Raw genomic sequence first — 12549 nt, 5'->3', positions numbered from 1 at the left:
GGTGAGATGTTGATGAAGAGAGACTTTGAAAGGCTGATAGCATCTGTTAATGAAAATTCTCAGAGGCAAAAGATTTGTTTGCTCAGGTAGTTTGAGAAACAGAAAGTGTAGATAAAGGTTAGGGAGAGGAATAAATATTTTTGTAACATGATTGACTGAAGGTCAGATAGAAAGAATAATTTTACTATGTTTGAGGACAATTCGTCTAGCATAATTTTTTTCCAAGACACATATCTGAGGTGAATTCAGGGGTTTTTTTTGGTGATGAATATGTATTTCAATTCATAGTCTGATTACCATAATCTTCTGTGATTGTTTCTTCAAAGGAATAATATTTATCATTTTTTAGACTCAGCAGTTCCAGACACGTTTTTAAGAGAAGGCAGTCAGCAATACTCTTGCAGGCTCATGCTAAAAACACTATACATATCATGGCAAAGAATTAGCTTGTTATCAATAATTTTAAGTTTGAAGCATAAACTGAAATTACATTTTTAGCTCTTTAGATGAATGCAGTGATATGTGAGGCCAAGTTTTAGCTATTTCCAAAATCCTCTGCTGTTGATAAGTGGATAAGTTCCCTTTTTTGAGAATATTTATTGCCTGTAACAGAATAAATGCACTAATGTCCTCTTTGGCTAAAAAAGTTATTTAAGCTTAACAAAACTCATTTGTATTTCCTTTCTCAGATGATAATGCCACACAATACTTTCTTTTTTAACTCCAGTTGAAATTGTACCTCAGTTGTGCAACTTTACCTGGAATAACAAGTAACACTTTCCATCAGTATCCCAGTTCACTGGGGGCTAGGTAGCTATTCCATTTTAGTCTAGCAAATAAGGTACAAGGAAGATGTCTTCTGAGATACCATACTGATATTTTTACTATATAATTTCAGCAGCTAGTGTTTATAGGCAGTATAGGAATCTTTACAAGTATATGTTCAACTATGTTACAGTTTGAAATAAAAATAAATGTAGATATGAATCAGGAGAACCTGAATTTGAAAATCAGTTCTGTTACTAATTCTCTGGATGGGATAGGCCAACTCATCTTTTTATTCTATGTCAAATTTATTATTTGCCTATTTCATGTGGGAACATTGACAATAAATCTGTTAATTGGCAGGGCTTTGAGTGTTAATTGGGATTGTTGTTGACGTTATTAATGTTTTTGTAAGAATTTTCTGAAAGCTGAATGACGCAAAAACATCTGGTGTGAAGTGCACTGCTTTGTGTTAAGTGTAGACCACTCTGGGGGGGCCACCTGCCCACATGTGATGTGCTTCTCAAACAACGAAGCTGGGCTAAAATGTGTCCTTAAGGCAGAGACACCTCAGGAGTTTTGCAGACACATTGAAGAGAGGAAGGAAAGCCACGCAGCTGTACCAGCACCAGGGGAAAGGCCAGCATTACCATTCTGTACAGGAGCAGACCTTTTGTTTCTGAAATAACAGTGTTCCTGTACCACCTGGCTCAGACTTACCTTGAGTAAGGTGGTTCAACAGCTTGGCTCATCACTGAGCAGCAGGACGTTGTCCCGTTATTTCTTGGGTGGCTTTTCATTTTCTGTTTTTCTCTAGGTCATGTGGCAAGCCAAATAGACCTCCTCAAAGTCAGTACACCAAAAGATGAGTTGAATTCTCCATGTCTTGCAACATCTCTGCTTGCTCTGATTTTGGTTTTTGTAAGCTTTCCCTTTGAGAACTAGCTTCACATGCAATGGACTACACTTGTTTTGCAGACAAGTTAGGATTTCTTTTCCAGCCTGATAATTGCTAACTCTGTGTTTCCTAATTAGAATCTTTTTGTTGAGATAAATATGTAAGCAGAATCAGATACGTATTTTTAATGTGCAGTAATTAGCCCCATCAGTTGAGTGCTAGCCAGCACATTGGGATTTTTGTTCTCTTTTAGTTTTTTAATTGCAGGTAAGGTTTGTGAGTGATACCTACGTGGTGATGCTTTACACAGTTTTGTTCTTTCATGTATTTTCTTCTGTTGATTTCCATGCATGTTGCAAACACAGAAAAATTACACGGCTTCTCTCTCTTTCTTGACTGGAAAGAGAACCTAAGAGACCATCATCCAAATGTGTCTGGAGCTAAGGACAGAGTAAGACCAAAGCATCTCACTTAGGCCTTGCTATGGTCAACTTTATGGCATCTGACATCAAGAGGATTATGGCTGAGATACGTTCTATCCATGGTGGCTAGGTCTGATTTCTTCAGGAACAGATGCACAAGAGTAATGAAAAACCCAGCTCTGTAGGTCTGAAGGAAGTGGTTGGTAATATCTGTGTATCTTGGGTTCTTGGGTTCTTCTTTTTTGCCCAAATAAACTGCTGCTCTATCATTCAGAGACTTTTCAGCTGAAGGCTGGTCTGTTGCGAGGAGCAGGGCTTGGGGTGGGCCCTGTTTACCTTGCTCCATCTGAGAGGCAGTAAGTGAGGCTGCACAACAGTGTGGTCGTGGGATAGAGGTGCTCCAAGGGGAACAGAGGGGAAGGAAGCCACTACAGAAGGCTCCATCTAGGCAAGGCTATGATACTGGGCTAAGGTTATGGTGTTGCTTTCCTGATACCAGCAGGATGTAGGATGGTACTCAGCAAATGGTTTATTTTGAGTTTGCTGATGTCACTTGGAGCGTGTCCTTGCTGGAGAAATCAGGGCACTCAGGGAAAATTGGTGCTGGGCAGGAATATCATTGGGATCGAACTGCCTAGATTTGCATCCCGCTGTACATGTAATGGTACTGTGCTTACTACATAGTTTTAGGTTTTCGGCTCTGCTGGGCAGACAAAGCCCTAGACTCACAGTACTTAAGCAGTGTTTTCGTTTTGGGGCGCTTTTTTTTATTTATTCAGATCTCCTAAAGCTTGGAAATTAATTATTTTTAATGCTAATAAAAAGTTCTACAATTTTGCCATTTGCATGTAAAAAAGTTCAGGACAGCTCTTCACTACTCCTAGTAGACCAATGTCTCCCAGATCTCAGCCTCCTTTGGTGACAGAATGCCCTCACTACCACCTCTATCGGCTTTCTGATAACATCAGTATCAAGAGTTCTTAGTAATAAGTACACAGAGGATACCCTACAGCCCATGCTCCCTGGACAACACAATGCTCTTCACCTTCTGTCACTTCTCAAAATACATTATTCATTTCTCTGGTTTTCTGTGGTTGTTCTTCTGCCTTCTCTGCACAACTGTTTACCTGTTATATTTTCCTCAAGCAGAACATACTCTGATTTAAAAATGTGTTTCTGTCTCATCTGTTTTGTTACCCATCTGCATCCAGAAGCTATAATCACTCAAATATTATTCCTTTGGAAATTATTTAAATATAGATTTGCATAGTAAAGCTAAAACTAGAACACAGCTCTTGTGGTAAACCTTGGATCATGTTGTTGTATTGAGGTATACCCATCTGTCCTACACCAGGAGACTTGCCCACATAATTGTGAAAGGCATATGAGTATGTCCTGTTACGGAAGTGACAGCATTGCTTGCGGCATCTTTATGTCTGTCCTTTGTTATTGTACTCTTTGATCCTTTACTACATCACTCTCATTTTACACTGCCACAGCTTTATTCAAAACCACTGGAGTTGCACTGACCAAAAACTTGAATAGAATCAGGGGTGACTTAGAAGCAAGGTTGCTATGAAAGAACATACCAAGGTGAAATGCATTCAGAAACAGTCATCTGGGGGGGAGGGAGAAGTCTTTCTTAAGTGTATGTGCATTCAACTCATCTGAATTACTGCATGTTTAGCTGTAGCCCATCCGGAGCAAATGCAGACCAGATGGTTCCTGTAAATTCTCCTTTAGAGCCAGGCAAGTTCACGTTCACTCAACCAAGCTGACATATCTATTTGTGTAGATTTCTCTGTTTATGGATGACAGGTTGCAATAATGTAATATATGTGCAGGGCAAACTAGAGGTTTACTGAATAGAAAAGGCAAAAATAAAAAACATTATTAAAGTATGTTTGCTGCTTGGTCTAGAAGGTTGTCTGCTACCAGAACAGTGGAGTGTAACACTTTATGTGCTGGTTACTAGATAGAAGTGATCAGGTCAAAATGGAATGCAGTTATTCTACTTCCATTTAATAATTTGAACTTACACGTGTAAGACTGAAAGAGCACTCCAGCGTAGTCATCACTTGCTGCGTCTCTTACTGGTGACTAATTTAGTAGCTTGTAGCCTGCTTCTTCCCCTACTATAAAATTGTTAAGCGGGTATAGGTTATGCAGCGCATGCTTGCCTAGCTGACATGTTTAATTTTTGAACGATGGGGAGTGTTTTAGGTTGGCTAGGTGTTTTTTACTCACACCTAAGATGTTGACCTGTTTGCTTTAAAATTAATGCTAGGCTCAGTGCCAAACACACAGAATATCCGAGTATATCTCAACGTACAGACCTCTGGTGCACTCGCATCACAGAATTTGTATTTGTCTTGGGGAAGCACGTGCCTTGGTGGCCTTCTTTTTGCTGAGTTCAATGTGCCCTTGTCAAAGACAGCTCCATACTTAAATCCCTGAAGTTCACTCGTAGGCCAGAAGCTTAGTTTTTCATATCATGTCCCAGATAAATAGTTCAAAACACAAATATTCAGATCAGAGCTGCTGCTCGTTCAGCTGGCATAGGCATGCTGCGTGCCAGGAAAATAGCCCCCTCAAAGATCTTTGGTACTCAGCAAGGCAAAAGAAAGAGGGACTACAAGCAAATGCTCTTTCATTTCTAACGGGAGGCTACGGTCCAAGATCTTATCAGGAACATTCAGGAAAAGAGCGATTTACATAAGTGGTAATTTTTTCTCAGTAAGTACTTTGGTGCCAACTGCGAGTGCTCACGTGGTACTACAGATGTTCTAGTGTGATCTTTTACTCATGACAGATTAATGATTGCTCTTATTTAAATGAGTAAGTTCAATGATGTAGTACATAGAATTTCATATGGCTGAGCAAACTGCACAGATGAATTTTGCTTACATGGATGTGGGAAGAGTTTCATGAGCTTTCATGGATGCAAAAGAGTGAAATGTCCTCTTCACCCGTGTTAGTAGGGTCAGTTGAGAGATGCTTGTATCAAAGGGATGATCTGAAAGACTGAGGTACAGGCTTTGCTTCCCTGACAGAAGTATGAAGATGCTGGCTGAATTTGTGTCTCGGCCCAGCTGCAGGGAGGACTGCCTAGAATGTAATTCTGTCAGGGTTGTTTAAAGTACAGAGATAGCATTGCAACAAATAACATTTTCCCTGCTTTGAGGGAAATTTATATTGAATATTTTCTCTCTTTGTGAGCTTCAGTCAGCAAAACTCAAAATAAGCCAGGCACTTGTTTTGTTCTAGTTTTATTACTGTATCTACCTCCATCCCAATCAATTGGCAGACTGTTTAGATGAGGCTTAGCTCTTTCAAATCATCAGTATTTTAAGAATAAGCCAGACAGTGACACATTTTAATATTAAGCTCAGGATTGTCTAAGCTTTTAGTAGCTGCTGATCGGACTGACGTGAGATTGCAAAGAACACAGGAGCAACCCCTCCCCTGTACATGGCTAAAAGGGACCAAAACGTAATATGGGTCTGTTACATGACCTGGCAAGAATGCACATTGCCATCGTGTGACCAGACAGATTTATAAATTGGTAACACCATCACGTTAATAACGTAGTGCACTGAAAGGATGTGGTGCCATCAGATGAGCTAGCCTCAGAAGCAGTGTTTCCAGAAAAATGCATGCCTTCCATCCTGCTGCTTTGTCACATCCAAGGTATGACTAAGAAACAAGAGGTTGAAAGATCAGATTGCGTCGGAATGAATTTTTCCTGTTGTCTGTATTTGTGTCAATCACTATAGAATGGACAACCTCTGAATTTTAGTAATGCTATTATGAACCTGTTTGGGGATGATCTCATTGCTGTCATCTTCTAGGAGGAGGTCAGAGGTTTTTGTCTTACCAAATATTTTTTGGCTTTATCAATTGAAGTAGTATAAACCTGCAACAGTATTAACAAAAGCCTTTCCTGCATGGCATCTTCACAGACCTGTGGTGAACTGTCAGTCCTTCAGTCTTCTGGGATCGATGTGATGCAGACCATAGAAACACTACAAAATAGAGATAGTTGCTGGTTTCCTTGAGGGTGAATGAGGTGAGAGGCACCCGTGAGAGCTCAGCACCTCCAGGGTGCTCAGGGGCAGGTGTCTCTTGCGGAGCATTCACATGCTTGTTTACTGGAGGGCAGGGAACGGAAAACCTCAGTATACAGGTCTGGTCACTATACGCACAGAACAGGGAAAAAAATTCCCCAGTCATTACCCAGCAATACCCCCAAAGCATCCCAGCTTGCATCGTTATGCTAAGGCGAAGGAAAAGTTCACATCTGAAGATTAAACAGTCCTTTTATTTAAATAATAGCACTGCTTATGTAACAGCACCCTTATGGTAAAGTACAGCTGGAGCCTGGAATGTGGCATTTACAGAAATGTCACATAATGGATAGCGATGTAAATGATGCTGAAGGCAGTAGGCACGGAGAGAGGTCAGAGGTCGGGAACAGCGGGCACGTGTATCTGACCGAAGATGCGAGTGTGCTGCCTTCCTGAAAGCAGGAGGTTTGAAGCATGCTCTTGCAAAGCGAGGGAAATGGGCTTTGTAAGGGCCGTCAGAGCCCTGGCAGCTGTTGGAGGAAGGGCAGCGGTGCTTCTCAAAGCGAGGACAGGAGAGGGAGACGGCCCAGGAGAGGCGCGCTGGCACAGCGCAGGCGGCGAGCGCAGGGAGGGTTTCAAGGACCAGCAAGGGCAGAAGGGACAGTGACTGTACAGACTTGGTGTGACAACGAGAAACAGGAGGTAGAGAAGACAGAAATTATGAAGCTCTGGAACCGAGATTATTATAATTGTATTTTCATGCATAAAAGAAAGGCTGCTGAGTAACATTGCTCTTTTTCATGAAGCTGTAACCACTAATACACAGGGAAGCAAAAACACACACACACGCACCCACACAAACATGCAGTTGCACAAAATAAGGAAAATTACCCACCTTTCACCTGAGATAGTCAAGATTTGACCAAGTGAGCTCTGACTCAAACACTTAACTGAAGCTGGGTGCGTGGCAGTCAACCAGTGGCACCTGCTCTCCAGCATGTTCATTTTCACTTCTTTCCTTGAGACGACACGTAGGTTTTTGTATATGTTATTAGCAGAAAACAGAGCTACAGATTTTTTTGAAGTGTCATCTTTTTTTATAATATGTTGAACCATGTTGTTCAATTTGGAGTGAAAAAAACAAACTTATGGACTGTTTACTGTTGTTTACAGCAAGCTCAAGGTTTGTACTTAGACATTATATGAATGATGAAACAAACATGTAAATATTCATTACTTAGTGAATCATATTTTTTTAAAGCACATCTTTGTACACAAAGCATTTGTAAATCCCCCTTAGTGGTATTTATTTTTCCACATGAAAATTTCTCGTTTGCAGCCAACCAAATATCTTGGGCTTAGATCTTTCTCCTACATGTAATGGAATCACAGTGCTGTCACAGACATCACAGCCATTTTTGTGAAATATGATGTTAAGGAAGACTGAGTTCATTGTACTATACATATGTAAATGCCTCTCTTTCAATACTCTCAAGGGAAAAAAGATGCCAGAAAGAATTCCCAACCAGCATACATATTAATTGTCACCACCTTTCATGGGATAGTGAAGTGCATTCGTACAAAGCAAAGCATTAACAATCAAGGAGGCTGCACAGGGAAAGTGAGGGCATTTGAGTGAAACTTAAGGAAGTGGCATGGTAAATTATAATAATCTAACTGCAGTCTAGAAAATCACACTCTTTCCTTGTTTGTGTCTGTAATGAGGTAGGGATGCAGCTCCTCTACCTTCAGCCAGCCACTACAGATTTACAGCAGGCTACGGAAGCTCAGACTGCAGCACCAGTTCTTTGTTATTGGTATACCCCTACAATGATATCCCAGTTCACAATGGCTGTTGGTACAATTCAAAGCAGTGAACGTGTTGTTCTTCTGTAGCTGAAACTCCTTTCAGTTCCAGAAGCATAGGGGGCTGGTTATCACAGAGCACAATTAATTGGTTGTTGATCCTGTATGTTTATGTGTTTGTGTGTGTGAAGACATGCTGAGCTTTTCCCATCTGGCTGTGGATAAGAAATCCACAGTATGACTAAGTGATTGGACTGAAAGTTTTGCAAATAAATTATCCGGACAGAAATACAGCTCATGTAGATGCTTCTGTACAGAGAAACTCCACTGGAGACTGCTGTGTGTGCTTGAAGTAGATGACCTCTGTCTTTGACTGGCATCTGCCTAGATTTGAAACAATAGCTATGAAAAAAGCCTAATTTCCTGAATCAAAACAGCGAATTCACCAACTTCCCAGCTACCTACTATAACAAAGGGATGCAAATCAATGTCTGATGACTCCTGCATAGCATGACTTGAAGGAGGTTACTGTTCCCAGTTCCAGCACCTTTGACTTAGGGACTTGACTTGAGTTCTGTCAGCTGCTGAGGCACGCTGTTCACAAGAAATGAAATGCTGTTTGCTTGTATAATCTCTCACTGTGCATTCTTTGGTCATTCCGTGCTGCTTTCTCTCCTCTGTTGAGGTTGCTAAATGAGGTGGTATTACCTTAATGAAATCATTGAAAGTGTGGTTAATGCTGCTAGACTCCATATTTAAAAACATTTTTTGAAATCAAACTGAGTATCAGTAAAGTATTCTCCTGTGGTTTGTGGCCCCAATAACCAGTACAATGACTTAATTGGCATTCTTGTGCAGTGCTTGGATCTTTGCCAGTTAATGACCCATTGCTGCAGTCTGCACAGGCAAATTACCCCTTCTGTCCAGCTCTTCAAGCTGATGGACTTTTGCCCAAGTAATGGCTGCAGGCTCCTATTCTCAGCTGGCACGGACCCCAGCACGACCATAAACATCCCTGAGAGGATCATAATATGATATATTGGACAGATTCTGATACGCCTCACAGTCGTATACCACCAAGCAATTCTGCTGAAGTCAGTGACTTTGGCTGTGGCATAGCTGAAAGAAGAAACTGGTCCCTACACTGTTGCTCTCTCAGATAATGGAGCACTTGCAGGCTGTTAGCTAGTCTGTGTCCCTTTAGACCAGGGGTCCTCAAACTTTTTAAACAGGGGGCCGGCACGTGGATGCAGTGGCAGGCAGTCATCTGCGGCTGCTTGGTTTCCACCCCCAACCCCCGGGCGGGGGGGGGCGGGGGGGGCGGCGGGATGTAAATACCAGGGGCTGATTGAGGACCCTGGGGGGCCGTAGTTTGAGGACCTCTGCTTTAGACGATGCAAGTTTTTGGGAACCCTATGTCAAACGTGTCAAACGTTCAAAGTAGTTTTTATTTTGTTCTGGTTTTAAATGGTTACATTGTCTCTTTCCCCTACAGGATTTTCCATTCTACAGGCGATTATGGAAGCAGCAGTACAGAACAACTGGCAAGTGACAGCCAGATCCGTAGGCAGCATAAAGGATGTTCAAGAGTTCAGAAGAATTATAGAGGAGATGGACAGGCGGCAAGAAAAAAGATACTTAATTGACTGTGAAGTGGACAGAATCAACACCATTTTGGAACAGGTATAAGCTTTTCAGAAACTATGATCTCTCTGTGACAGACATTGTTAATGTTTCCAGAACTCTCTGTTTCTAGAAATTAATTAAATATCCATTAAGATGTGAGTCCCAACAACTGAGTGGTTGCCTAGTAAAATTAAAATGCCTCTGTGATGCTTATAGTTGGTGGCAGCACTAACACATAACCTACCAGGAAGTGTCTCTCTGATATTTTTTCCCAAATGTTAATAATGAATTATTTTTAAGTAGCTTAAGAACCTGAAACCTCAGCTGCCAGAGTAACATTACTGGCATCAGGGCTACTTGTAGGGATTGCAAGACAGGTGCAGTTTGTTAAGTGGAACATGAAACAAGAAATAAAAAGCCAATGAAGTAGTTCTGAATCATCTTAAAGAATTCCCAAGTGAAAATATTGCTAATGAAAAATTCAGCTGGTAGTCCAAACGGCTCATCAGCACTTCTTGGTACGTAACGCTCTTCGCACTGCACAGCCAGTGCTGTTGACAGGCTTAAATTGTGGGTGATAGAGTCTTTTGGGTGACTGTTTTGCTATGGCATGCCCTTTCCAGGGTTTGCTTTGTCCCAGAGGAATGGCCATACCCTCCGGCTGTCCCAGGGTGCTACCCAGGACGCCTGTGCCACTGGCTGTGCTGGGCAGTGTACTGGAAGAGGTGTGATAACAGACACACATCACAGGGAGGAGAAGCAGGACAGTTCCCTGCTACCTGGGCTCACAGCAAAGCTGGTGTTGGTATGAAACCAAATCCATGCTGCTTGTTTATTCATAGGCATGTGGGAATTCACTTACATTAAGACTGGAAAACCCTCTGATTATTGCCACTTCATAAATTTAACTGTGGGTTTATAGTATGGGATAGATCAAAAGTAACATTTAAATTTCATGAAGCATTAGCACATCTCTTAGAAATGTTGTGTTGTAAACTAGCGGCAAACTGACCTCGCTGCCATTAAACCCTGGGAAATGCAAAAGCTATATTCACTGAGTTCCTTCGCAAAACACTCAGTTCCTGTCAAGTCTTGAGGTGTATCACTGAGGGCCAGTCTGCAGGGATGGAATCACTGGAGTCCCAGCCAGGTCCCATAGCTGCTGGTTACAGAGGGCAGCAGGAAGGAGAGAGGTGCTCAACAGAACAGCGCAAGCCAGGGCTGGTCCGTACATCTGAGAGCTAGCATGGTTGTGATACTGGTACATAGCTTTGCAGTTTACACTGTATTTAGTCAATCTGGTGGGTATTCTCTTGAGGGAAATTCATACAGCAAAGTGTAAGAAACTACTTCCCCCACCCCACCCCCCACCCTTTCCTGCAGAGCTTCTTGCTCACGTTCTTGCAAAAGGTGCAAAATGCCATACCCACAGCCCACTCTTCTGAAAATGATGCAGGAGAGCACTCCTGAGTCAAGCTTAAATAGCTCTTTGGGCCCACTCAGCTGAAGGACGGGCCTTTTGTTTGATATTTCTAAATCCATTTACATTTTGTTCTCTCTTTTTCTTACATTGTGCAAGTGAGAGGAAAAAAAAACCTAAACCATTCCAGCGCCTAAAATGAAAGCTATACACCGAGCAAACCATATAGTGAAAAACGAGTGAACTCTTTTCTTCTGTAAGAATTCTAAATTCAAACCTAGTGAAGTTGTAATTTTATTAAATGTTTGATTCGGCTTTCTATCAATGTGATTAAGCACCTGTGTAACTAGAGATTTGCTACTGGGGCCTCCAGGTTTCCCCAGACTCTACAGTACATTGTGTGTAATTTTGCGTAATTAAGAGCCTTTCTTTTGTCATTGTTGTATTGTGTAGAGCTCATCTCTGTACTGTTAATCTGATACTGAAAAACAATGACTTAAGTTTCTGCAAGGAAAGCCAGTAATGGTGGACCCCATGTTGATAGCTGAACAATTATTAGGTTTTGGCTTTTCTTTCCCTCTCCTCTGCCTACCTTGTTATCTTCTCATAAAGTAGTTAAAAAACTCACAAATATGTGTGGTACTTAAATCCATCCATCCAGTGTCCTCAAGGGAGTGGTGAGTTGCCTTCTTTTTAGCCAACTGTGTTTGCTGATAGTATGCCGCTGAGGGGAAAGATAACTCTGGATTTGCATAATTCAAATCTAGCATTTTATTGCAGTTTTAAAAGTCAGATCGGTGCTTTGTGTGGAGTCTAGAAAGTCTGCTCAGTTAACGAGGCAGTAACATCTGAGCATGATAACAGCATGCTGACTGCAGGTGGCTTTGGAGAGCTTGTCCCCAGTGAGAGCAAAGGGAAGCCAAGACACTCTACCTGTTACTGCAGGATACTGATGGACAAACTCTGTCCTGCAGAGGGTTGGCACAGGCTGCCTCAGCCCGGCTGCCTTTTCATCCCTCTCCCTTTTTTTGGCCTCCTCAGGAGCGCATCCTCAAAGGCTGACCCTCCCATCACCGTCTGGGAGTGATGCCTCCCTCTGAGGGGTTTGCTATGGTCACGGTGGGGATGTGACACCTGCCGTTTCCTTTTCTCACGGACAACAGCAGCGCTTGCCAGCAACCCTGGCTTTCAGAAGCTTAAATAGGACTTATTCAAGAACAAAAGTCATAGCAGAAATAAACAGACTGTAAACCACTAAACAGTCTACACACGTGCTGAGTTTGCTATCAGACTTTTGGGCACTTGGCCAGGCCATTCAGCAAGCTTGTCAGTCCTCTGCTCCAGAAACTGTGTGTTGTGGCTTTGTGTTAGCGCTTGGATTAAATAAGAGCGACCTCTTCACCTGTATCAGGCTGGTCAGCGTGTGCAGTTCTGTTCCTTTGATGCTTTTTTTTCAACCAGTTCAGACCAGTGTGTACCTCTCTTCCAAAAGTGTGGGCTTATCTAAAGACAATTGCGCATCTGAGGATTTTCTTCAGACTTCAG

General features: G+C 42.1%; 1 protein-coding gene across 5 annotated transcripts in view; it reads left to right on the top strand.

Annotated features, from left to right (window-relative positions):
• GRIA3 (glutamate ionotropic receptor AMPA type subunit 3) overlaps window positions 1–12549 on the top strand; it is a 154070-nt gene that overhangs the window by 58955 nt on the left and 82566 nt on the right. For all 5 annotated transcript variants that reach the window (XR_008735233.1, XM_055727412.1, XM_055727411.1 and 2 more), the window contains exon 4: window positions 9454–9641. Coding sequence is in view for 4 of the 5 variants with exons in the window: in XM_055727412.1 (XP_055583387.1) it covers window positions 9454–9641 (188 nt within the window). In the remaining variant the exon portion in view is untranslated. The remainder of the gene's footprint in view (window positions 1–9453; window positions 9642–12549) is intronic.

This window comes from Falco cherrug, chromosome 15, assembly GCF_023634085.1.
Source record: "Falco cherrug isolate bFalChe1 chromosome 15, bFalChe1.pri, whole genome shotgun sequence".
Classification (NCBI taxonomy): domain Eukaryota; kingdom Metazoa; phylum Chordata; class Aves; order Falconiformes; family Falconidae; genus Falco; species Falco cherrug.
This window is presented reverse-complemented; position numbering and strand designations above follow the sequence as displayed.